The sequence below is a fragment of the Microtus oregoni genome, unplaced genomic scaffold (genome assembly GCF_018167655.1).
Source record: "Microtus oregoni isolate MIOR12 unplaced genomic scaffold, Mior012 000070F_ref0000104, whole genome shotgun sequence".
Classification (NCBI taxonomy): Eukaryota; Metazoa; Chordata; class Mammalia; order Rodentia; family Cricetidae; genus Microtus; species Microtus oregoni.
This window is the reverse complement of record NW_024543977.1, coordinates 1,641,683-1,669,395: the sequence shown is the minus strand read 5'-3', so window position 1 is coordinate 1,669,395 and position 27,713 is coordinate 1,641,683. Positions and strand designations below refer to the sequence as shown.

The 27,713-nt window shown below is 45.5% G+C and overlaps 1 protein-coding gene across 16 annotated transcripts in view; it reads right to left on the bottom strand.

The window, feature by feature from the left end:
• The window catches only part of Kiaa1217 (KIAA1217 ortholog), an 818,936-nt gene that overhangs the window by 264,774 nt on the left and 526,449 nt on the right, over positions 1-27,713 (bottom strand). For all 16 annotated transcript variants that reach the window (XM_041641628.1, XM_041641627.1, XM_041641635.1 and 13 more), the window contains one exon: positions 15,798-16,081. In XM_041641628.1, the coding sequence (XP_041497562.1) occupies positions 15,798-15,911 (114 nt within the window). In that variant the 5' untranslated portion in view covers positions 15,912-16,081. The remainder of the gene's footprint in view (positions 1-15,797; positions 16,082-27,713) is intronic.

Below are 27,713 nucleotides of genomic sequence, written 5' to 3'. Positions count from 1 at the left end.
TACATCTTTCTACTTCCTCTACCTTGTCTGTGTTGTCAGTGGCCACCCGCCAGATGAACAAGCCATGGCCAAGTCACCTGTCATGAGAGGGCTTTCTCGTGATGAGTGTCTCTGAAACAAGGAGGTTTTGGAGAAATCAGGCATGGTGCTATGTGCCTCTAATGCCAACATGTAAGAAGATCATGAGTGTGAGACCAGCCTGGGCTACAGAGATGGACCCTGTCTCAAAAATAAACAAGATAGTTTTTTCAAAATTTAGAAACCACTCTTCAATAGCTTCAGAACACAGATGTTTGGGACTGGCTGGGCCGCACAGTGGTAGACAGCTTGCCCAGCACAAATGAGGCTCAGGATCAACAGCCGACAAATGCGCGCACAGGGGTGTGCACACCCACACGCTGTAAACTGGGGTGCTCCTGATGAAGTTCAGCAGTAAATAACAACTGTAATCAGCATCTAGAATAGCTTTGTCCTCCCACACAGAACAGGCTCTTCCACCTCCTCCACAGTCAGCTGCGAAGAACTCCCTGATACGCTTTTTTAGGACATTCTAGTACATTCCTTTTTAAATAAATAAATAAATAAAAGATTTGTAGGGCAATAATGCAATATGTAAGACTACTAACTCCTTTACTAAGAGGCTTTTAAAACTTAAGACCTCAGGCTGGGGACATCAGTCAGTGATACTGCACTTGCCCGGCATGTGGGAGGGTGTGAGTTCCACCCATAAGATGGTAAAAAAAAGGTGACCTTCAGTTGCTCTATCTGACTAGCAAATGAACGCCCTCCAACCGAAAGCTTGTGCTACAGGTAAGTGACGGGGGGGGGGGGGGGGGGGCAGAATTTGGTCCCAAGTGCCTAGACTCTACCCTCTCTGACTTTGAACCTTCCACCGACTGCTGCCACATTCCAGCCTGCAGTACACAACCGCTGTTTACTTATCCAACACAACTTCAGTCTCAACAATAAGTGTAACAGAGAGCAGAGCGACTGTGAGGTTTGCCAGGTAAAAAGAAAACGAATATTCATTAGTGATTCTAAATCTAGCTGAGGCTTTGGCTCCCTGTTGCTGGTAGATTTCATGCTAGGCGAACTCTCTACCTTGGGTGAAACCTCTCAGCTGGCATAACTCTCTTATGAAATGAAGATTTACTTTTGGATTTGTAGATTGTCTCTTGAGATAAAATAACCAGAGAGAGATTTTCCTCAGGTCCCCACATGGGACTGGAAGCTGGAGTCAGCCAGCAAGCAAGATTCACCTGACCACTAGCATTACCCTATAGTGCACTATTCAGGGCTGCAGCAGCTCAGGTGTCAAAGCCAGCAACTCTAGAATCTACTCTCAGAGTCCACCCAAGCTCCTGCCAAGAGCCTATCCCACAGCATCAGACCTCGGCAGCTCTGAAAACCGGGAACTTTGAAGGTGCTTAGGAAACCCAGAACTACCAGACTTTTTCCCCTGGACTACAGATGCTGTTGTTACTCAAGAGCCAGATGCTGCACACACCTGTAATCATCGCACCCAAGAGATGGTTCATGAGATGGAGACCAGCTAAGAAGGCTACATAGTGAGCTCAAGGATATGGGGGGGGGGGGGGGCTACGTGCAAGGTCGTGCCTCAAACAAACAACAACAAATAATAAAAAGTCCCATGGCTAAAAATAACACAATAAAAACCAGATTGTCTCTTGCACTCAAACAATGCAGAATAATTATGAGCTGCTCAGACATGTGGAATAGAGACAAGAGAGGAGGTGGCAGATTCTAGAATAAAAGCTAGCAAAGAGTCACTGCCTGAAACTCCTGGACCGTGTGGAACCCATGAGTGGGCCCAGAAAGTGTGAGGTGGATGCAATTTCAAAATACGAGTGTTTACAGTAACCTGAGCTCCAGTGAGCATTTTATCAGTAAAAAGTAAATTTATATGACTGCAGTCAGTTCTCTATAAGTAGCACAAGCACTATTAAAATATATATTAATATATATTATAAATATATATATCCTTGTTCCTTTGACAAACATGTTCTCTATATTTGTAACACAGAACGATACTGGATCTACAAAAATGTATCATATTCTCTTCCTTCATCTTCTGAGTCAGAGATGCTCATCTACAAGTCTTTACTTGGCTGTTGTAATAACAAGAAGTATAGAAAAGAGGAGTGAGAAAGAATTTTGCAATCACACTCTTTGTAACCTCGTGTCTCTAAGTAAAAACGACCCATCATGTGTGAGGCATCGAAGCTCAGAGTTGCTCTACAGCATCGTGACCGCCACCCTCACTGTACGAGGTGAAAATGGAGGCTTAAGGGTATGAATTTACGTAGCCAAAGTCACAGAGCTAGTGAGTGAGGAGACCAGGGCTCCTTTGTCACCGTCCGCACCAACTGAAAACAACATTTCACTGAATGCCAATTCCGGTGCTAATCCACATTCTCAGACTGCAGGATTTCATATTCCGGGCTTACATATTCCAAACATTTTAAAGCCTACTGCTAGCTTTTAAGTAGTTTTTTTTTTTTGTCTCAAAAGTTTTAAGTTCCCATGTCCCAGGTAGCTTGAGCCCGAGCTTTGATCCATGCTTTACAGGAAAGAGACAATGAGTTTTCTCTGTGTTCCCTTGAAGACACAAAACAGTTAACAAACACCCAGGGATGAGCTGCTGTTGGTTGACTGCTGATTCTGACAACCTGGGGGGCTTACACGCAAGGGCTTACTGGACTGTCCACCTAACCCCACCGCCTAAGTGACGGTTCAGAGCAAGCTTTTGAACCACCATCATCTCTCTCTTCTCCCACGGAGTCTTCATCTGTCCTCTTCCTGTTCACAACTATTTTCTTAAACGTCTACAAACTAAGAACTGCAGTATGGTTAGTCTTTTCTGGTCCTAGAAAATGTGTTTATGAAAAATCATGCAGGCGCACCCACAAACAAAACGGCAGTTTGTAAATGATTCCCGTAGTATTTCTGGGGTGTTCCAAGAATTCTATTTTTCATATTTTACAAAATTAAAATCCGGAACTGCATGAGCCTTAGCTTAAGATGCACACACGCCCCTGCCCCCCCACCACACACTGGGCATCTGGAAATGGTCAACAAATGCATGTAATATCTCCGTTCTCAGCCACTCTCTAAGTCCTTATCTGCCCTTATCCGTGGTTCTTACAGCATTGTGCATTGCTGCAATCAGCATAATGTATAATACATCACTTGTTTTTCAGCTCTATTCAAAAATCTCAGTTCATTCAATAACAACAACAAAAAGCCCTTAAAACAGGCCTGGAGCTGGAACACCCTGTGTGGGAAAGCCATGCTTATAGACTCCATTCTTCCTGCCAAGAGAACAATGCTTAGAGCAGACCACAGTGTTTCCAAATAATCTTTTAGCAATAACTGGAAGAAGAAACAACAAAGAAAAAGCCATGTATTTACCTGTCCCGAGCACTCCACAGGTGAGGTGACAGTGAAAGGAGGAATTCTAGTTCATCTTCTGGAACTTTCCGTTTCCAATGGACTGCCGGGTCATCCTCCTTCAGAGCTGCCAGGTAAGCCCCCCTCCATGTCTCTGCTGTTTTCTTTTGCAGTTTTTCCCAGTGAAACTCTCCTCATTTGCATAAAGCCTACTTGTAGCCTATAGGACTTTCTGAGCAACTACTTGTTAAACTGGCTGTCTTGACATGCTCTTTCAAGCATGACATCATAAATCTCCATGGAAACCCTAACCCCACCTGCCTACATGCCAACGTTACCTGTCAAGTAAAGACTTAAACAATCATCCGAAATTGTTCATTAATGAAACCTTTTCAGAGGGGCTTGGGATCTTTGCACGCTGTAATTTGTGCTGTTGGCAGCAACGAAGCCGAGAACGGCGGCTTCATTTTCAAAGCCTGAGCTGTTTTGCAGAAAACAATGATCAAAATTATAGGCATTCGTTAATCTGCCCCTCCCTGTCTAACAATGCACTTAATCAGTGGGGGGGGGGGGGGGAGTCTCAGTGGCACATGTGCGCCTCTCCCTTCCCTGTTGGGCAAAGTTACTTTGAAAACTCAGGTTCTTAAAAATCTTCAATCCACATTTCTAAGGCTTTCCCGGCTCGGCTCTCCCACCAACCCCCTACCTACTTTTAACCAGGAAAACTTGCAAAACAGGTTCCTTACCTGAGTGCCTGTGTCTGTGTGTGCCTGTGCAGCTGCCTGCATTTCCAGTGGCCTGTGGCTACAGAGGAGGAGGTGCAGGGAAAAGTTTAACCCTTTCCTGGCATGCACGCGCATGTCCCCAGGTTTATGGAGGTAACCGGATTAGCGTTGAGCATCTATTTGAGGATTTGGGGGCATGCTCTGCTCTAAAAGACACACAAGCTTTTATGCACTTCTGCAGTTTTCACTACCTCACATTTGAAAAAGATTTAAGTTATTTTTAATCTGTGTATAAGTTCTTTGCTAGCTTCTCTGCCTGTATGTGTCCCGTGTGTGTGGTCATAGCCTGCAGAAGCTAGAAACCAGCATCAGATCCCTTGGAACTGGAGATAAAGACAGCTGTGAGCCACCATGTTGGTGCTAAGAACTGGTGCTGGGTCCTAAGATCAGAAAATGCTTTTAAACTCTAAGCCATCTCTCCACCATCTCAATTTTTTTAATGGAATCTTTTCCAACTACCAAAAGATTTGGACACATTTTTGGTCAATTTGTTCCCAAACCCTCTTGGTTATAATGCTGAATTCATCATTCTTTCTTCCCACTACCAAATGTAATGCAGAAACCTTGTGTTTTCCAGTTTTAAAACTGGTGAGCTCCAGGAACTGGAAAGGTTTACGTGGACTTGGTTCAAACCCACAGGAGTTCACGAACCATGGGCTGTCAGGAGCCACAGCATAAAGGGCTTCCGTGAGACTGATGGGATCAGACACAATACCACGGTGCTGGATGCAGCAGTGCCTGCCCTAACTCCCTAGCATCCTGCGGCGAACTGCACCAGGCTCAGCAGCAGCTGCCCTCAGAGGCCAGAGAGCAAGCGTTAGCCTTTACAGCGGGCCACACTCATGCTGTCTTCTGCAGAGAGCAGAGCACTGGCTCCAAAAACTCAGAACGGCTCTTCCTGTTAGGAAACAGAAAGGGGTTTGGATCCCATCCACTGAAAATTCTGAGTTCTGCATTGCCCCAGTGCACAGTCAACAGATGGGACATTGCCTTTGAAGGGAACCACGAACTAGCCGGGTTTAATATGACAGCTTGGGTTGGAATACTCCTGGGAGGCAAGCCTATTGTCAGAGAGTCAATTACTGCCTCTGTGCGGTGAAAATGCATCCAGATGAAACCCATGCCTGTGCTTTACCCAATGGGGCACAAACACAACATGAGACAAACAAAATCAAGAAAGAACCAGATCTGGGTTTGATTTGGTGGAATCTCCAGATGGAGTGGAGGCACTATTCAATTACAGTTATTCCTCGAGGTTCTGTTAGAGAGGCGCATGTGAACGTAGATTCAGCAGGCAGAGTGCCTATAATGGGCCAGATCTTCCCTTTGGCTTACTTAGGAAATGACAGTATCTCAGCTTTTGCTTACTCACATCAAGCTTTGGAAAGACATTCAAAAAAAAAAAAATTCAGCATGTGAAAGGCACAAGGGATAATTACAAAAATAAGTCGGAGGCAAAAGCCAGGATTAACCCATTCACAGGCAGGCAAGCAGAGGTAAATGCTAGAGATGACATCATTACTGGATGTGGGAACCTTGGCGGATTTAGTTTCATGCGCCAGCAATCTTAGCAATAAGGTCAGCACATGAAGGCTGGCACAGATGCCAAGACTTCATTAGAGGTAGCCCGACCAATAAGGACTTCTCTTAGAGTCCCCAGATGAGAGAAGCCCAGAGCTGCCTACCACTTTAAAAGTATCCTGATCTCACTAAACCAACAACCAAGTTTAGACACACACACACACACACAAAAATAATGTAAAGGTTTGTACGTAAAGTGTCTCCTACAGGCTCGTGTGTCTGAATGGTTAGTCTCCAGCAGGGGGCGCTGTTTTGAGAGGCCCAGGCACCTTCAGGAGGTAGGGCCAAGCTGGGGGAAGCTGGTAACTGGTGGGGCCTGGAGATCCCCTGCCCCACGGGCTGCGCTTCAGCCGCTCTCCGCTATCTGTACTCCTTCCCCTTCCTTCCTCCTTGCTCGGCCAGAACACCAGGAAGCAGCCTCGAGTTTCCACACCATAGCTGCCTGAGCATACACGCCTTCTCCGCCACAATAATGTTTGCTTCAAACCACGAACCCAAATAAATCTCTTCTCTAAGTGGGTTCTTATATCAGGTCCTCCGTTGTGATCAGAAGAAAAATAACTAATACAATAGACTGTTTTGTTTCTAAATTTAGTGACAGCACAGTCATCTATAATTGATTCAGGAGAGCAAATCACACTCTTGAGTTTGTTTCAACAAGTCTATGCCTTATCCGAAGTGCTCTCAGAAATAAAGCCTCTGAAAAATCAGGGTGCCCATGGCCTGCTAGAAGAGGTTTCTTACCTACGCCTTAGAAGCTGTCACTCAGGTAAAGGTACTTCAGCGGATACTTCCTCTGTTAAATAAAGTGCCCATACTTCCTGTAAGCTTCCCAGCTCCAGTGAGATGCAAGAAAGACCATTCCCATTGTGAGTGTAGAAGGCTCAAAGGGATTGGGTTGGGTGGGTCTGCCCAGAAACAAGGTGTTGGAGTCTCGATATAAATCTGGGAGGGCCCAAGATTTGACCTCAGAATACCCGTGTTTAACTACAGATAGCATTGCCCCTAGCTTAGTAAGCCCACTCCAGATAGGGGATGTGAAAATCCTCAGTAAATTCAGCCAGGCCAAGTGGGGTTCTTCCGTAGCTAACTTCAAAATCCTTATTAGATTACAAAGGGTAAACAGACTTATTGTGGATTCTCCTGATATTCCGAGTGAAGAGATGCCTGGGTTCTGGGATTGTCCATCCATGGACAGTCTAAGATGTAAGTAGCATTGGCAACAGGGGCTGCTCAGAGGGAAGGCATCGCTCTAGCTCGGGGTCAGCATGGACTGCAGAGCGCGTTGATACATCCTAACTCACGGCTCAGCCCTCATAACCTCAGAGCAGGCAGACAGCAAGGATGAAGACGAGATCTCATGAAACAAACCCTGCTCTTTCTAGAAATCACTGCAACCTCATCCAAAGAAACACTGATGGCCACTAAAAGAAGCAAGGACGTATTCTGTAGTTGGAAATCATACTTCAGTGTCATCATAAGAAAAACAGAATTTGAGGGCTGGAGAGATGGCTCAGAGGTTAAGAGCATTGCCTGCTCTTCCAAAGGTTCTGAGTTCAATTCCCAGCAACCACATGGTGGCTCACAACCATCTGTAATGTGGTCTGGCCTGCAGGCATACACACAGACAGAATATTGTATACATAATAAGTAAATATTAAAAAAAAAGAAAAAGAAAAACATCATTTGAACTTCTGAGGGAGATGGTGGAGGCCAACCCTGGAAACCCTTCACCCCAGCTGACCCTGATGCTCTGGTTGTGGTGGGACGGCGTTGATTTCTCTTCGAAATCACACAGTCTCATTTTACTATTACTTAAAGGTACCGGGGGACAGTTAATTCTGAGTTGCCACTTGGCTAAGCGGAGGTGCCCAGGAGTTCCCTGAAACACCCGCCTCGGTTTTGCTGTGAAGGAATGTCTGAGATGTGACGCCCATCAGTCATTAGGGTGTGAAGAAAGCAGCCTGCCCTCCATAATCCAATCAGCAGAAGGCTTAAAGAGCAATGGCTGAGCTCTCCCGATGAGAGAGCATTTTCCTATTTCTACTCTGGCTCCACAGAGCCCTGACTGACGGATCTCATAACTGCAGGCTGCATGTGTGCAGTCTGGTTTTCTGGGCGTAGGATCCAATTCCCACTGGACTCTAGGCGTGTAAGTCATCTCACCTGGAGTCGCTTGCTGCCATGTCGAACACACTTGCCAACAGCAGTAAACTCAAGTGCCTGTCAGGCTTTACCTAGCCTGAGCCATATGTGATCAGAGATGAGCAGACAGAGTTGAGAGAAGTTAAAATGAAGTGATGATGATGTGCTTAATGTTAACATGTAAACTCTCCTGTGAAGATCCAGACGGACTCTGGGAGTGGCGGGGCATGCCTATCGTCTTAGCACGCAGCAGGCGGCAGCATAAGGATCGCTACAAGTTTGAGGCCAGCCTGGGCTACAAAGCAAATCCCAGGCTAGCCAGGGCTACACAGAGAAATATTAAATTTAACCTCATTTGGGGCTGGTGAGAGGGATCAGTCGGTAAAGGTGCCTGATGCCAAGACTGACTACCTGAGTTTGAGCCACAGAGGACACATGGCAGAGGGAGAAACCTGACTTGTGCAATTTGTTTTCTGACCTCTGCGTGTTACACCATAGTGCATGTACATATGCACACAATAAAAAATAAACAACTGAAAATACCATTGGAAATTAAACTTGGGCTGGGAAGATGGCTCAGCGGATAAGAGCATTTGTGGCTCGTGTAGAGGACCTGGAGTTCTGAGCACCCACATACTGGTTCACAACCACCTGTAGCTCCAGTTCCAGGGGATCCAACATCCTCTTCTTGTCTCCATGGGAATCGGGCAAACACATGTTCCAAAAATGCAGCAAAAACAGTCAAATGTGCAAAATTAAAGCTTTTGAAAAATTAAACTCAATTAAAGAAATTATAAAAGACAAGATAATTTTTAAAACCCAGGAAAGGATATTACTGAAGATAGAAGCTAAAAACAATAAGATTACCTGAAAAGAGAAATGTGAGCTGATTCTTGATAAATAATGGAAAAAAAAAGAGACCTGAGAGAAACTGCTTGCTCTCTACTAGCTTACAGGACATGAAAGTGCTGTTCCTAACAAGAAGGAAACACGGATGTGTCATGGAGTAGTAGGGGAAAGGACTGGGTCTTTAAACAGTAACACTTCTCACACATTTTATATTTAGCGTGCTTTTGCACAGGAGAGAGTTCTGGTTCCATTGAAGAATCTGAAAACAGAAAAAGGAAGGAGCAAAGAAACGGAGTAGGAGAAAAACAAGGGGGACATAAAATACAGGCTTGCTCAGTCCTCTCTCAGCACATTTGGGCCATGGCTTCACTTCATTTCCTGTCCTTCCCACACCTGCTCAGCCTCAGCATCTTGGTGCCGGCTAAGCAGCATCGCTGACCTAGGAGCAATGCCAATAAAGGCTCAGGAAACCAAGCCATTGCACATGCCATTCGTGCAAAAATACCTCTTTGGAGTAAGATGGAGTAAGAACTGGCAGGGCAATGCCTGCTATTTGCCCCACACTCTCAAAAATCAGCCCTAGTTCAAAGGTCCATCCCATAGACCAGAACAAGCAAGGCTCAGGTTTACCCTTCCACAAAGACATGCTTGTGGTGCCCCTGGAAAACTACAGATAAGGGAACTGGGAGGACAGAGAAAGAGCAGCTCAGCTAAGCCAAAGACACTGAGATGAGAATGTGAAGTGGGGTTGCAGTAAGGCTGTGGGAGAGCCGGCCTCAGAGGCTCCAAAGAGATGCTTCCAAACGCTATTGAACAGGCTCCAGACCGGAGGCGTCCCCACCCAAGTCATCCCCATCAACAAGACCGCAAGGGCTGACACCATGACGTCAGTTCTGTCCTCTCGTTATTACTACTAATGGTACCTTCCCACTCCCCGTTTTTCCCGTTCATTTTTATGTGTGTGACTGTGTGTGTAGTATCTGTGAATAGGTTTGTGTGTGTATGTTGGGGGTGTGCACGTGCATGTGTGTGTGTGTGTGTGTGCATGCACGCGTGAAGGTCAGAGGTTGGTGTTGCGTATCTCCCCTCTATGTTGAGACACAGTCACTCACTGAGCTCACCACTGCTTCCCACCTCCCCCTTGTTACAGACAATGCTTGGCTGTCTGTCTGCAGGGGATCCGAACTCAGGTCCTAATGCTTACACAGCCAGTAGAGCATCACAAACTCAGACATTTCTCAGCCCCTCTTTCCCAGCTCTCCAGTGTCTAAATGTTTCCGAGCACCATGGACTACTTGGACCTTGCACAAGCTAAAAAATAGAATGAAACCCAAAACCAGGTCTTTTCATTTCTTGAGTGGATGGATGGACGGTGGAGGCAGGGGACCTGTGTAGCCCTGTGTGTCCTGGAACTCATCATGTAGAGACCACGCTAGCCTTGAGTTCACTGAGATCTGTCTGCCTCTGCCTCCCAAGTGCTGGGATTAAAGGTGTGTGCCACCATTCCAGCTTCTGAAATCAAGGTTTACATCTATTCCTCTGAACCTGTGATAGTCTTTCCTGTACCTTTGTTCTCCTCCAGTCTGTTACTGTCCTTGTCTCGTTCCTAAAGTCTGGTATGTCCGTATGTATCTCTGGTTAGGTTCCAGACCATAGCTGCCACCCTGGACCTTATCACTGCAGATCTGTCTGGACACCAAGGCTGCTACCAACCAGTTTCATCAACCCTCCCACATATCACTGAAAGGTGATTCTGAAACTTTGCTGTTAGTATGATTCCACACCATGGCTCAGATCCATGGATCCACACTTTCTGCTGGCATTCAAGGCTCTGTTAGCACAACCTGGCTTCCCTCTCCTTGTATCCACTGATGTTCTTCTCCAAAGTCCACTTCCACCTTTCCTAGGCTGCTCGATTTTTGTCTGGCATCATCTCTCTGACCTCCCTACTCCAGAAGAATGCCATCTATCAGGATCCTTGCCATAGGTGAGACCTCGAGGACACAGAGGTTAACCAGGGAAACAGGGGTCCCTCATCCTTCTGAGACTGCAGCAACTTCTGATCTCAGTGTGAAATTCTTCCCTGCGAACAGCTCCCTCCATGAGCTGATCTTCACACTTTGAGGTACACGGAATCATTTCCTAACACCGTTCTCAGAGAACACAAGACCCTAACTGCTAAATGTGTGGGTCAAATCGACTTTGCAAACAACGAGTATTTCTTTCGTCTTTTCTTCTTTCTCATTTTTTGCACATTGCTAGTTATTAAATCTCATTCAGACTAGGAAAGCACTGTCACTGAGAAACAACCCTGTTCCAACCCTGAAAGCTTGTTCCACAGCTACTTGCCTCAAATTTCCCACTTATGGTATTTGAATAAGAATGGCCCCAATGGGCTCATAGAATTGAATGCTTGGTTACCAGAGAGTGGCATTACTTAAAAGGATTTAGGAGACGTCGCTTTGGAGAAAGTGTGTCACTTTGTGGATCTCAAAAGCCTGCGTCAGGCCCTGTGGTTTTCTCTCTTGCTGCTGCCTGTGAACCCAGGTGTAGAACTCTCAGCTGTTCTCCAGCACCATGTCTGCCTGTGTGCTGCCAATCTCCCCACCATGGTGACAATGGACTAAACCTCTGGAACCGCAAGCCAGCCCCAATTCAATGTTTTCCTTTATAAGAGTTGCTATCTCACTAAGCCATGACTGAGAAAAATAAGTCATCAGTGCCAAATTCCACAATTAGCCTATATTGATGGCTGCACTCCAACCACACTCTGCCCTCCACAGTCAGGCAATGGGGCCCCCTGTCTGATGGCCCTGCCCAATTAAAAAAGCCCAAAAGAGGCCGGGCGGTGGTGGTGCACGCCTTTAATCCCAGCACTCGGGAGGCAGAGGCAGGCGGATCTCTGTGAGTTCGAGACCAGCCTGGTCTACAAGAGCTAGTTCCAGGACAGGCTCCAAAACCACAGAGAAACCCTGTCTCGAAAAACCAAAAAAAAAAAAAAAAAAAAAAAAGCCCAAAAGAGTCTAGAGATGGCTCAGGGGTCAAAGTGCAAGTGACTCCTGCAACCTACATAAAAAGTCTGACGTGGTGACAAGCGACTATAGTTACAGTTCTCCAGGACAGGTAGGGACAGTGGCCAGAAGGCCTCAATGAGGTGGAGGTGGGAACCAGCTCCTCCAAGTTGTCCTGGCACCCTCACACATATGCTCGCTCACCCACATACCTTCATACGCATGTGTACACACATAAGAACTAAGTAGCTGAGTAGCTGTTTGAAAAGACCTAAGAATGCGGAGGGAGACAGAAAGGTGCAGTCATTCTTCTGCAAACATGCATTGTGCTGCAAAGTGCGCACCTGCATAGTTTAAGGACTTGGATGGACCTTAAGGTAATCTTTCAGCTTCTCAATAATTGAGAGTCAAGAAAATGAATTCATAGTTTTAAAAACTCAAATGCGGGGCTGGAGAGATGGCTCTCTCCAGCCAAGAGCACTGACTGTTCTTCCAGAGGACCTGGATTCAATTCTCAGCACCCACACGGTGGTTCACAACTGTCTGTAGCTCCGGTTCTTGAAAATGTGACAATCTCAAACAGACTAATACCGGCAAAACACCAATGCACATAAATAAATAAATAAACAGGAAACTCAAATGCAGGGCCTAAACAAACAAACAAATAGGAAATAAATAAATAGGAAACTCAAATGCAGGGCCTAAATAAATAAATAAGAAGCTCAAATGCAGGACCAGGGAGATGGCTCATCCGTGAAGGTGCTTGCCATACAAGGTTGGCAACCTACATTTTCTACCAGGAACCCAGAGAGAGGCAGTAGGAAATGACTAACTCCACAAAGCTGACTTCTGACCTCCATACTTGAGTGTGTACACACAAATGTGAGATAATAATTTTTTAAAAATTAAACCTAAGTTTTAAATTCTCTATTAGGAATATTCTAGTACTTAAACTAAGATTCTGAAGCAGGGGCACATTCCTCTTTCCATTGTGTTTGATAGCAAGGAATCAGAAGATTCCTGGATTCCTACTACCAGGCTGGCATCTAAAATGCCAGATATATCATTTTTGACTTTCCTTCAGCCATGCTGGGGAGGCAGCCAGGACTACAGCCCACAAAGGAGTAGTTGGTATTTAGAGGCTCAGAGTCTAGAGATGGGCATCAGATGGTGTTATTTGACTTCCTCCACAGGAAAAGCCACAGTCAGAAGGTCTGTGGACACAGCGAGGCAGGAAGATACTCAGGGGTGGTGAGAGACAAGGGAGGAGAAGTCAGATGAAATGTCCCAAGTCCCCCAACGCTCCTCTGCTGTTGGGATGGACACGACCTCAGAAGCAGCCTGAGTGCACACAGATGTGGCCTTCAAAGTCTCCCTTTTTTAGATAGTCAGCACAGAACACAAAAAGGTAGGGATGGGACTTGGCCCCTGTTCTCACCAGGAAAGAACAGCTGCGAGGTCACCTCATAGCTCAGTGGAGGTGGAGGTGTTGTTGGGGACAGTAGGTCAGTATCGTAGGCCACTAACCCATTTCCCTTCCCATTTAACACAGATTTTTTATCTTTTCTACCCTTCTCTCCATCCCCTTCAAGTGTACTGTCCCTTGTGTACCTTGTGTGTGACAAGATTTACTCTAAACTTACAAGCCCTGGACCTGGCATGTGGCTCAGGAAATAGACGGATCCCTGTGAGTTCAAGTCCATCCTGGTTAGATAAGGGGTTCCAGAATAGCCAGGACTGCATAGTGACACTCTGTCTAAGAAAGAAATGAACAAACAATAATAACAAAAAACAAACTTACAGGCCACGACCTTTATCATTTAGAATAGTGGAATAAATAAACAAGGATTCCCCGTTCACACTTCTTTTGTTCAATCCCAGCTTTTCCTTGATGTGTAATCATTACTGAGTTTAAGATACTTCCATATGAATAGCTTTGTATCAATTATAATATTTCCCAAAACAGAGACAAAGAGAAAAAAACACTATCCTATTGCTCAAAAGCACATCAGAGCTGCCGAGCCTCCTTCAAAGGAAATGTAGCCCTCCTTCCTTACACAGGAGTGGGTTATCTGCCCATCTTTAGGTCAGTGAAGTTTCCCATTTCCTCTTCAGCCCACAGTCTGCCTTTTTGCAATACAAAGGAGAAGGAAATCGAATGTGAAAAAGAAAGCATATTTCACAGATTTAGGCAGTCTGATAGAGTCCTTAGAGGACGGTCCACTTCAGGGAGAAATGGAACTAAGGGCAAACTGTGAACTGAAACTGTACCACATGATGCCCCCACCCATTTCTATGAATAATCAAAAGCTGAATGACTTAGACAGAACTGTGGCATCTAACTGTCCAGACAGAAGACTAAAAACATGGAGCTTGCCTCAGCCCCTGGAAGTCTGTAGTGCCCTCCCCTACCTGCTCTCCACCCACTGAAATACTGGTAGAGGGCTCTCGGTTTGCTCCCCTCCAGGCAGTCTCCAGCCTCAAAGGTCAATCTGATAAGAGGGCCCCAGAGGAAGCCACACATCTCCTGTGACCCTAAACCCGCTCAGTCTGCTAAAAAGTAATTGCACACAGCCCAGGAACAATAAAACCCTGTGCCACGCAGCTGGGTGATATCTTTGTGGCTGTCAAGATAACCAGAGAAAACAGGTAGCTGAAGACAGCAGAAAGCAAGGATGCAAAAAAAAGCATCTGTGATTTCTACCAAAGAAGTAAAAAGAACAGGAGCAAAAAGTCTGAGGTCAGCTTGAAGAGGCTTGTCACAAGTCTATTCGTAGATGCTCTATTTACCTTGAAGTGTCCTCAGAGATTTTTGCCTTCATTCATTCATTCATTCACCCATTCACTCATTCATTCATTCACTGTGCCAAGCACTTAAGTGTTCTCAGGATGAAGTGCAGTTGCACGATGTCTCACTCAGAAAACAAAATCCTTCATGCCCTATGCATTTGATGCATTTGTGGTTGAAAAGAAGCTCATTTGGGGAGAACTGTTTGATTTGTGAGCTTTCCTTTTGGGTCAGACTTTTCTGTTCTCTTGATATGCTGCTTAGGAAGACAATAGCTAAGCCAGGAATCAGGAACAACTCCATGACAAGAACACCCATTGATCTTTTCACTTTGAACCCCAAAGTCATCTTGCTCATTAAAGAATGAGCTGTGAGGGGCTGGAAAGAAGGCTCAAGGCCTAAGAACATTAGACAGCTCTTGTACAGGACCCAGGTTGGTTCCCAGTACCCACACAGCAGCTCACAAGTGTTCTCTCTGGCCTCTGTAAGTACATGTATGCAGGGAGTACACATAAACTCAGACACACACGCACACAAATAAAAACATTAATAACAGGCTGGGCATGGTGTGCATGCCTTTAATCCTTGCTCTTGTGAGGCTGAGGCAGGCAGAACTCTGTAAGTCTGAGGTCAGCCTGATCTACGTAGAGAGTTCATAGCCAGCCAAGACTTCACAGTGAAACCCATGTCAAACAAAGAAAAATTATCAACATCATCATCATCAATAGTAATAGTAGTAGTTATAATAATAATAGTACTAATAATGAACAAATCTCTTTTTAAGAAAACAATGAATAATCTATGTAAAAATGCTTTCCTAGCATAGGCAAGGCCCTGGGTTCTAATTTCAACACTGCAATAGCAACAACAAAGCAGACTGAGTGGGCTGGAGGAATGGCTCGGTGTCATGCCTGTAACCCCAGCTCCAAGGGGGACACAGACTGGAAGATCACTTGGGCTTGCTGACTGCCAGTCTAGTGAGAAAATGTCAGCCCCAGGTTCAGCGGGAGACCGATCCTGGAAATAAGTGCAAAATGACAGCGGAGGCCACCTGAGAACACCTTCTAGCCTCTGTGCCCATGTATGGGTTTACATCCGCACATACCACTGAACTGCATACCCTCACACAGACACTTATATGTACACACAGGTGAATAAGTGCTTTAAGTTTTAAAAGTATTTTTAAATGAATGAGCAAGACCAAGATGACTGGCAGTGTGTTCCTACCTGGTCCCTCAGCCTCTCCTGGTGACCCATGATTGCTGTGGCATGGTGGGGGTACTTCTGCTTTAGATGCTCCAGGAACGCCTCTCTCTTTCTATCCATCTCAGACGTTTGCATCCCCAGGATCTCTTTGGAACTTCGGGGACCACCTAGCGTGTGTCTCCTGGGGATATTTCGGGCAGGCTTGGAAACCTGAGCCCGGTTGTGTCCATTAGACAGGCGTTCCCTGGGCCGGCGGCATGCTGCATCTTCCAGGGACGTTACATGAAGATTGCTTTTCCCTTGCTCTGCAGGATGAAGAACAAAAGTACAATTCACAATTAAGGATTTCACAGGAGTCTCGGGTTTGTGGCAGTTGCTAATGAATCAATGTAACTTAACAATTTTTTTTTTGTTCTTTTTTTTTTTTTGCAAGATAGAAAAAAAAATTCTACAATCAGAAGTGATTTTAAAAGTGTACTTCATGGCCAGGCGATGGTGGCGCACGCCTTTAATCCCAGCACTCGGGAGGCAGAGGCAGGTGGATCTCTGTGAGTTCGAGACCAGCATGGTCTACAGAGTGAGTTCCAGGACAGACTCCAAAGCTACAGAGAAACCCTGTCTCAAAAAACCAAAAAAAAAAAACCAAAAAAAAAAAAAAAAGTACTTCATATGCTGTAGCAAGTGGGTTTTTTTTTGTTGTTTTTTATTTATTTATTTATTTATTTATTTCTGCCATTGAGTTTGTTACAAATGAGTAAGTGTGGCCAGACCAGGTGTTTGCAGGTAACTACTCCTGTGTCTATAATCACAGCAGAGGTAACCTCAGGAATTCTGACTATTTGAACACTTTCCATTATAGTTTCAACCTACTAAGAGGATTTTATAATTTTTATAATCTGAAGATGGTTCTGACACGCGTGGGCCAGCACCAAGAGGAAAGGAAGCTATATAATCCTCCGAAGATCACTGGCACCAGCGAAGAACTGGAGAGTTCCATTTCTCCATTATCATCAAAAGCCAGGCATGGGGACTATCATGGAAGGTAATGGGGAGCCATCCAATGAAGGTTCGGTCATATTTTCCCCCAAACGACTTCATCTGAAACACATGTAGAAAGAGAAGCGCCATGGATATGTTTTGATGGTTCTGACCTAAGTAGAGGACTTCCAACATAAAGCTGGCCTATCAGAGTCCTGTCAGCTTATCCTTAGAACAGATCAAAGAGGGCTTACGAGGTTAGTGCTTAGGGTTCAAAGCAAGTTAAAGATCCTTCTGACCCTGTTTTTCTTTGTTCTGTTGTTTTCGGTTTTTTAGGATGGGGATGAAAGTAACAAACATTGAGAAGCTGCAAAAATTCAAGAACACGGTTCTTCATAGTCTTTTGTTTCTTTGATTTTTGTTCTGTTTCGTTTTGAGACGGGGTCTCACTATGTAACCTTGACTGGCCTGGAGCTTGTTACGTTGACCAGGCTGTCCTTGAACTCAGAGATCCTCCTGCCTCAGCCTCCCAAGTACTGGGACTAACAGTGTGTGTCACCATCACCCTGTTCTCACAGCCTTTCTAGAAAAAGTAGGCTCAATTGGTTAAGGAATTTCCCACTAAGACCAAAGGTGTGAGTTCAAGCCCAAGCACCCACACAGTAGAATAAAAAAACTGACTTCTGCCTGCTGTCTCCTGACTGCTACAGGCACATGTGCATCCCCTCCACCATTATAATAATTTTTGTTTTTCAAAACAGGGTTTCTCTGTGTAGCCTTGGCATCCTGGAACTCACAGAGATCCACCTGCCTCTGCCTCCCAAGTGGAGTGTGGAGATTAAAGGCGTATGCCACTACCACGAGGCTTTGTAATTTTTATTTATTTATTTATTTGGTTGGTTGGTTTAGCAATTTTTTTTAAAGCAACAGCTGTCCATAGTTTAGACATAAATCAGTTCCCTAGAAGCAAGGGCACTGACACCCTAACACTGTTATCCTCTCTTTTTCTGGAGGCTTCTGCGTATAGAAGATCTCCAAGTGCAGAGTCCAGCTAGCAAGAAAAGGAAACTATTTCATCTCTGGCTAGTTTTCCTGTTCTAGTCTTCCCAAGCTCAATGTGCCCAAAGAACAATTCTTCTGCATGCTCCCACTCCTGCAGCCCAATTAGTTACTATTAACTTTTACTAGTTTCAGCAGTAAGCTTAAAGAGGGAGAAGGCAAATAAACATTTAAGAATAGTTAAGAAGGTATTGAGGGGTTAGTGTAATTTTATTTAGTTAGTAAGAATAATCTTTATCAAGTAATAATATCTTTATTTTTCTCTCTTTTTTTTTTAGCCTCTCTTCCCTAATAACTCAGAAGTCATGGAGTTTGTTACAAAGAGTAGAACGTAGGACAGAAGATGGAACTTAGAGGTGAAACTCTTACCTGGGATTTGCAAAGCTCTGGGTCAGAGCCACAAGACCACCACAAAAAACAAAGCTAAGAGCAGAAAGAGCATATCTCAGGCCGAGAAGAGCATGTGCCACGAAGATGCTCAACTTCTTCTTTTGTACGGTGTGTGTTGCACATGTATTTTTGTATTAGCCAAAACCATCGTGTGAGTGATAGAGCCCTGTGGCTTTTCAAGACTGTTTTCGACAACATTAAAATAATCCATGGGAAAGTTACCCAGGACAGTTAGCTTAATGAACAAATCTGAATCTCTGACAAGGCTATTTTTTCAGACATACGGATAAAGAGTCACACACAGGGCTGGAGAGATGGCTCAGTGGTTAAGAGCATTGCCTGCTCTTCCAAAGGTCCTGAGTTCAATTTCCAGCAACCACATGGTGACTCATATCCACCTGTAATGAGATCTGGTGCCTTCTTCTGGCCAGAAGGCATGCATACAGGCAGAACACTGTATACTTAATAAATAAATATAAAAAGAGAGTCACACATAACCAGTCAGACAGACAGGTTGTTGAACTCATAGGCTTTTAGCAACACAGCTGCTCCATCCAGGGACCAGCAGGGTCAGCAGAGACAACAAGAACAGTTAGCCCCACAGACTATGGAGTCTCCCACTTTCTTTCTTGAAGTAAACTGAGAGACCACATAGAAGTAGGGTCCTGAGGTCACTGTCAACCTACAGTGCACATTATCCTCTTCGCCATCCCACTGCCTGGACTTCAAACTCTCAGCCTTACCTGATGCTTGTTATGAGGGAAGTTGCATCAACTTTACACTGCTTCTCTATCTCTTTCACATTTTTGTGGATTTCTAAATAATTTTCCAGCTGTCTAACAAGGTTGAACATGTCTTAGATTAAAGGAGTGGAAACAGCACCCGCAGTTAGCAAGAAGGAAGGCTTATGCAGGCTGCCTGGCGGACAGAGCCCACCTTTGTCTTATCACCCTCATCCATTGCTCCACCAGTCCCCTCTGCCTCTGTCCCAGCCCCAGGAATCAGCGCCCGAACAAACCAACACTGTCCACACAAAACCACTTCACACTCCTCATCGTCACGTAGGCCCTTTCCTCTGCTCTTGGAAGCTGCCAGACTCTTGAAGGAGAACTGGCATCTGGACCATTGCAGTCATGTGGGGAGAATGCGGCCTTTTAGCTGAGCGTATCGTCAGGCGGGGCATCATAACCAAGAGAAGGAACGGGCACAGTGCATTTTGTCAGAGTTCCACAGTCACGGTGTCAGACCCAAGCGGGTCAATTCCTCATTATCCGTATGAATAGAGAAAAGCAGAAGTGTGGCTCTCAAGCTGCCAAACAGAAGGGCAGTTCTATTTCTTGTTTGGAAAGAACTTTAGTGCTAAGATGTAAATATGGGTGTGCCCGACTCTTTGCTATTCTGGGACTCCTTGTCCAACAAAGTAGTGAAGCTGTAGCCTGAAGACAAGGCCTGGGCAAAGCTGAAAGGCAGCCCTGTTTCCTCTTCCTGCCCCTCCCAAGCTCTTCCAGGGAGCCCACTTCCAGCAGGACAAAGAGCAAGCAAGAGCTTCCAATGGAAAACCTGCCCTTAAAGATACTCCAGAGCAGAAGTGGGGAGGAGGAAGGCAGGCGGACAAAAGAGCTGCTCCTCAGAGACCTGGGGACTCCAGCAGGGATGAGTCCGCTTCCTGGACATAAAAAGCAGAGAGGGTCTGGGGAGGCTGAATGCAAAAAGGCAGAGGTTATAGGAAGGCAAGCATCCCAAGGAGCCGTCCACATAGAAGCTCGGCAGACAGGCAACTGCCGGACTGCGGGAGCCGGTGTCTTTGCCATGCTCTGGTTACTCTGGCTGAGTCAGATGACATGGTGAGGGATTTAGGGCTTTGCATCATTTGGCCACTCCACAACCGGCTGGGAACCAGCGCAAGTGCAGCTATCTTCTTGGGATAATTATTTTGTTTTATCTTATTTGCTTTTAATTTTGTTTTTTGTACTGAAGATTATACCCAGAGTCTTGTACATGCTAAATATGCACTCTACCATTGAATTAAAATTCTCTGAGAATTTCTTCCTTGGTCAAGGTCAGGGAGTCCAGTGGCTCACGCTTACCATTTCAGCACTCAGAAGGCTGAGGTAGGAGTTCAAAGCTAGCCTAGGTTACATAGTGAATTCCAGGTCAGCTGGGGCTGCTGTGTAATAGAGCATGAACTCTTGTCTTAGATGGTTATCTAAGACACACACATATACCCTGATAAATATTAGGTAGTCCACATACTCCTTGTATGTGTTTGCATATGGTATATGCACACTTGTATTTGTGAATGTGTCTGTACACGCTTGTGTGGAAGGCAGAGATAAAGGGTAGGTATTTTCCTCTACCATGCCCCACCTTGTGTTTTGTGAGGTAGAAAAACAGGAGCTCATCAAATTCTGTTAGTCTGGCTGTCAGCAAACCTCCCGTCTCCAGCTCCAGGGCTGAGACCATGGGCAAGTGCACCACACTTAGCTATTTACACAAGTTCTGCAGATCCAAAGTCGGGTCCTTCTGCTTGTGAGTCAGACACTTTGCCTACTACCCCACATCTCTGGCTCCTCCTCACTTCATAGCTGCAGTGTTGTGATTGGTTTTTGTTTTGTTTCTTTAAAGACAGTCTCTGCAGCCCAGGCCAGACTCGTGCTTCCTGACCTCTGGAGTCAGCTGTCCAAATGCTAGAATTGCAGCCAGTTGGCCCTCACACTAGGAAAGATGGAGCTTTCCAACCTTGCCAAAGAGCACTGGTCTTCAAGGAGAGGCTGCCTGGCTGTGAAGCCTTTGGGTGACAACTTACCATGACAACCACTGCACTCTATTGGAATGGACACAGCCCCTGGGCTGCTCACACAGGCAGAGTCCAATTCTTGTAGTCTCCGTCTATCTGGAACTCTGTACTAATTCCAGTGAGTGGAATGTGGCAGAAGTAACAAGAATCCCTTTATTCCTGACCCCTGAATCTCCTAAATAATCGTGCAGGGTATCTGTCTTCACTTCACCAGATGAATGCAAAGGAGACACCTCTAAAAGGATAGTGTGCTGATGGGGCAAAGGGACACCCAAGGGTTAGTTCAAGGGCAACACACTCCAGTATGTGGGACCAGGAAATTGACCCTGACCATATAAAGCCACCAAGAACACTGGGCCTGAATAATGGCCATGTTTACTGGACACTCAGTTCAGTGTCCCTTGGTTTTCCGGTCCTCTTGTCAATATTACAGAGATATCACCATATACAAACTTGTACAGGAATTACTGTTGAAACGGGGCCATTGCATCCCTATAAAAGACTTTCTAAACTGAGGTCAGAGGGCTGGCAAGATGGCTCAAAAGAGGAGTGTTAGCACGCCCGGCCACCTGAGTTCAATTCCTGGAAGCTGTAGAATGGTGGACGGGGAAAACTAAGTCCACAAGCTGTCCTCGGACCGCTACAAAGGGAGCAAGGTATATCTGCAATCACATCACACATATTCATGATAATAATAGTAGTAGTAGTAGTGGTGGGAGAGCTGAAGAGAGCTCAGGAGCTAAGAACATTGGCTACGCTCCCAGAGGACCCACATTAAAATCCCAGCACCCACGTGGCAGCTCACTACTGTCTGTAACTCCAGTTGCAGGAGATCCTTGTCCTCTTCTGGCTTCTGTGGGCACCAGGTAGGCATGGGGTACACAGACACACATGCAGGAAAGCACTCCTACACATAAATACATTTCTTAAAAAAATAATGTCAAGGATAAAATACAATTCCTGGTATAGATTTTATACAAAATAGGAACAGCTTGCTCCCTAATCTAGAAAAGCATTTTTGTGTGGATTCAAGTTAACTGACAGAGTGAACTGTTCATTCACACAAATATTGATGAAATGGCTGTTCCAAACGCTGAGGGAGTAGGAGGGTGATGGAGCAGTGATCAAGATAGATTGTATCTCTCCCTGAATAGGAGCATCACCATGATGATTAGAGAGACAGTCAGCAAACACACTAATATGCGATCTGAGTGTCAGGCAGTGCTCTGAAGAGTGAAAGAAGACACGGGGTGGAGATGGAATGGGCTATTTCAGAGCGCAGACTGAATGTTTCTCATTCCCTAGGCTGGTACTCCAAAGGAGGCTGCCAGTCACTGGCCAGAGGAGGCAAGCAGGTGGATGGACTCTGGCATAGTTTTCAAAATGCTCTTAAAAGCCAGAACAGGAACTTGTATTGTGGGCAACATCCTAAGAATCACACTAAGAGACCATGGCCTCTAAAGAAAATAAGACACAGATTAAAATTCCACCAACTACCAGGCATGAGGAAACACATCATACCCCAGTACTTGGCAGGAGGCAGGAAGATCAGGAGTTCAAGTTCAGCCTCAACCACATTTGTTCAAAGCCAGCCTGAATTACATGAGACCCCATCTCAAACAAATTACACCAATAGTACCAAATGCCTTCTCTGCCAAAAACACACAGCTTTTTACACTCTGGACCGATTGTAATGAATTGTCCTGTCCCTTTAAGAGACAAGCCCCACTGACTCCCTTCCTCCCCCACCTTCATGTTTTCCTTTCCACCTCTAGTCTCTCTCCCAAAGAGGCAGCTTCTGCCCTTCTCCCTTCTCCCCACTCCACCCCCCCCCGTTTCTCTTTCTCTGCCTCTCTCTGCTCTTCCCCCTTCTCCCTTTTCCCCTTCCTTTCCATAACCCACTAAATAAATATCCAACCTCACTCTGCATGGCATGCCTATCTGTCTCAGTCTCTCACCTGCCACATGGCTCCCTGCCTGGCTGCCTTCATGGCTGGCCGTGGCCTCATGCCTGCTGCCCACTGCCGCCACTCGGGAATCTGCAGCATCTTATTTTTACCATAACACCTATGGGGGTCACAGAACTAAATATGGAGCTGTGAAAGAAGTTAGCAACAGTGAAGGGTTTTGAAGCCTGCAACAAGCAACAATTAATTCAAAATCATATATGAAGAAATCGGGGGCTGAAGATATAGCTCAGACGTTAAGAGCATTCATTTCTCACAGAGGCCAGGTTTGATTCTCAGCACCCACATGGCTGCTCACAAATTTGTAACTCCAGTTCCAAGGGATTCCACACCCTGTTTTGACCTCCACAGGTAGCAGGCACACACGTGGTACATAGACTCAGGTGCGCGCACACACACACACACCATAAATAAATAAATAAATAAATAAGTAAAAAGTAAACCAGCAACACACATAAAACCAGGCATGGTGGTGTGTGCCTGTAATTGTAGCAATTGGGAGGTAGAAGCAGGAGGGTCAGGAGCTCAAGGTCATACTCAGCCACATACAAAGTTCAAGCTAGCCTGGGCTACGTGAGACTATGTTTAAAACAAAACAAACCAAGTTCTAATGAATCAGAGAGGTTTCTGGCAGCGCTTGCTCACATTGCATTTTGTTTCCCAGGATCCTGGGTTCTGAACACACACCGTGCATGCTTGCTTGGTTCTGAACACACACCATGCATGCTTGGTTCTGAACACACACCATGCTTGCTTGGTTCTGAACACACACCATGCTTGCTTGGTTCTGAACACACACCATGCTTGCTTAGTTCTGAACACACACCGTGCATGCTTGCTTGGTTCTGAACACACACCGTGCATGCTTGCTTGGTTCTGAACACACACCATGCATGCTTGCTTGGTTCTGAACACACACCACACATGCTTCGCATGGCATCTGCCACCATGCCACAACTTGCCAGCAAATGCTTCTGGAAATACTGTGGCTCAGATTCAATTACTGTATGTTTTGAATTTCAGTGCTTTCACTAATTATGCAAAGCTTTATGCTCTTATAGAAAAAGAATGGTTTAATTATAAAAAATAAGGAATTTAAATAGCTTCCTACTGTCATCCTTCAGCATGTATCAAATTAGTGTGTCTTCAACATGTATTATCTTAGGATGTGTGATTTTTATCTTAGAATATTTGAGATGCTGACTTGAGATTCATTTTTTTAAAAAAATTATTCAGCAAATATTGATTTGGAATTGGAACAGAATTTCCACAGTTTCTGAAACGGCTTTAAACATATTTTTGACATTGGTACTACATGTTGGTATCATGATGCTCTCAGCACTATTATAAAATTAAACTATCAACACTGAAAAGTTTTAAAGATGTTCTATATCTTGCCATATCAAATATTCAGCCAAGATTTAAATCCTTATATAAAAATAAACAAACACATTCATGTTAGTGTGCAAATTTGTTTTCATCTTTAATAAATGATCATATTTTATACACCACACATACACACACACACACACACACACACACACACAACCATGGTAGCACATGCATTTAATCCCAGTTCCAACACTGAGGAGGCAGAGGCAAGAAGATTCCTGTGAGTTCTAGGCCAACTTGGTCTGTATAAGGAATTTCAACCTAGCCAGAGCTAACTAGTGACGCTCCGTCTCAAAAAAAAGAAAAATGGGGGAGGGGAGAAGAACTTTCTTTTACAGTTAATTGATGTTTATGATATTTATTTAAAGGGTTTATTTTTAATTATAACTGTGCGTTTGTGCATATAAATACAGTTGCCCAGAGTGCAGAGGAAGACGTTAGATTCCTTGGAGCAGGAGTTCCGAGGGATTGTAAGCTCCTCAGCATGGGACCTTGAGTCCTCTGGACAGCAGCGCACACCCTTAACCACTTGGCTATCGCTCCAGTTCCAAAGGGGTTGTTTTAAAATAATCTTCTTTATGATTTAGCTCCAGGAAATGTTTGATTTATATGTCTCTCTTACAATTGTATATATCCAGAGTCATACAAATCTTCCCAGATGAAAGACTCCAGGGGCAAAAAAAGTTTAGGAGGTCCGTAACCCAGGGTGCTATCACTGTTCCCCGATTCTTGAGATGACCATATGCCTGCCACCTTTCTTAAATAGCTCTGAGTTACACCTGTTGCCCAGCAAAATTATTTATAGAGTTCTCTTTTATTCTCAAAGGTGTGAGTTACAAGCTCACTCAAGGTTTCCCTGTGGACAGCTGCCTGATAACACAACGTCTCCGGAGTAGTGTCGACGGCCTTCTGTCACTCTGTGAGACACAGTCCTGGCCCAGGAACCCCACACTGTAACTGCGGAAACCGATACACAGGCAGAGATACAGAGCAGAGCACAGTAGCAGATGAGCACATGCGGCTGCAGGTGATGTGGGCCTCAGAGACGCTGCTCCTTCAGCTCACCCTAAGAAAGCCGTGCACATCCCAATGGAGCACGCTCAGAGAAGCACACGTGGTGAAGCACACTCAGAGAAGCACACGCGGTGAAGCACACTCAGAGAAGCACACGCGGTGAAGCACACTCAGAGAAGCACACGCGGTGAAGCACACGCGGTGAAGCACACGCGGTGAAGCACACGCGGTGAAGCACACTCAGAGAAGCACACGCGGTGAAGCACACGCGGTGAAGCGCACGCGGTGAAGCGCACGCGGTGAAGCGCACGCGGTGAAGCGCACGCGGTGAAGCGCACGCGGTGAAGCACATGCGGTGAAGCACACGTGGTGAAGCACACTCAGTGAAACACACTTGAAGCACACTCGGTGAAGCACACTCCACGACGACATACACGCAATGACGTACACGCAATGACACAATGAAGTTCACGTGGAGCAGCCAGAACCAAATCTTGAGATTCTAACTGGGACTCTCTCTCCTTTTACCACTTTCCCACCCCCTTCCAATGTCCCTAACCTGTCATTTCTTGAAGGCCCAGGTGCAATCTTAATTCTTGGGCGCCCGGGGCCATCAATCAGCACAGAGGTAGTCAGGAGGGAAAGCTCAGTCTCCAGTCCTCCTGGCAACCCACTGACCAACACCTGTATACTTTTCTTAATCCTCACACACACTAAGGAAATGCTACTCCCCTAACCCCCCAGCTCTTTCTCTTAAATGCTTTCCCCCATAGGTAAATGCAGTTCCATCCTTCCAGCTACCTAGATCAAATATTTTGAAGGTGTTTCTGACTTCTCTTTTCTACTCAACACTACATCTGATCTTAGCAAATTCCTTTGGCTTTGCATCCAGCATACGTCAGGAATCTGCTTGCTTCTTATCGCCTGCTGCTTATCACATCTAGCCTGAAGCAGCACGAATTTTCTTGCCTGTTTTGCTTCAGGAGCCTCCTTTACAGGCCTCGCTGCCCCTCCCCCAGTCCACTTGTGTGAAGCTGCCCACCACTCCTCAGCCACTAAGTGCCTTCGAGAACACCTGGTAGAGTTCTTGAGTTCCTACCTAAGAGGCTTAAGGCTCTAGGTTCTCTACCAGGGTTCCAAATTAATTAATTAAAATTAATTTCTTTAAATAAAAGGCAAGTCATATTTGCTAGAAGCGCCCCACCTCCCATGAAGTAAGCGCCAAAGACCTCCCCACAGTTCTACAAGCCCTACAGAATCCGGCCTGGGCGACCTCTCAACCCCTTTCCCTCCTCTCCTCCTCCCAAGTTCCTGCTCTTCCCTCTCGTGCTGTGAATTTGGTTTCTTCTCATCTCTGCTAGTGTCACCTCACTGACATGCTTTCTCATAATCCTTGATTTTACCCCCACTTCCTTGCTCTTCCCTTATTTTCCCCCATAGTCTTATTTTTAGCCAACAGAATCACCAGATAAAACAAAGGATCTCCAGTAAAATAGGAAGCTTAGGAGCATAAAAAATATTTTTCGTCTAAGTCTATCTCACACAATCTTTAAGAAATACGTATGCATTAAAATGACTCATCGCTTCTCCGCTTTATTTACTAAATTCAACATCCCAGCCATCTGACAGACTCCTCATTTGGCTTATTTTTTCATTGTTTGTTTCTGCCCCACCCTTAGCCCTTGGAACATCATCAGTCCAATGAAGGGGACTGTTTTTCATCTGGGTTCTGCATCGCTGGATCCCCAGCGTCTGGTACAGTGACTACTACACAACAGAAGTTCAATATTCATGGAGTGGACCAGTAAGCAGAGCGAGGATCTGACCACCCCAACCTCGGAAACATCAATGAATTCCTCCGCTTGTTTCAGAGTTGGTTCTTAAATTGGTCCTGGTCAAATTGCCCCCTCTAGAATCGGGGTCTTTTTTTTTTTTTTTTTTTTTTTTTTGAGGACAGTCCCAGAGGTTGAATTCCTGTAGGAAGATCGGCCCTATCAAAAGAGTGAGTGGGGAGGAGGGCTTAGCTTGGATGCCACCAACCCCGGGAGCCTCAAACCGAGCTTAAACGCTGGGACGTTCAGACGAGCGGACTGACGCCCCCCAGGCTCAGGGATTCATTGAGCATTTAAGAGACAGGCTTCCTTTTCAGTTGGCTGGGGGATTTCTCTCTGCTGATTGTATTTTCTTCTGTCTGGCTCGGTTTTGCATTTCCAGTGTGGATGAGTCATGTGCTACTTCCTTTTTTTTTTATTTTAAAAAACACACACCTTTTCCCTTGTGCATAATCCCCACTCCCACGCGCTGTCGTGCGCAGCTCTGCACTCCCGCACATCTTTGTGT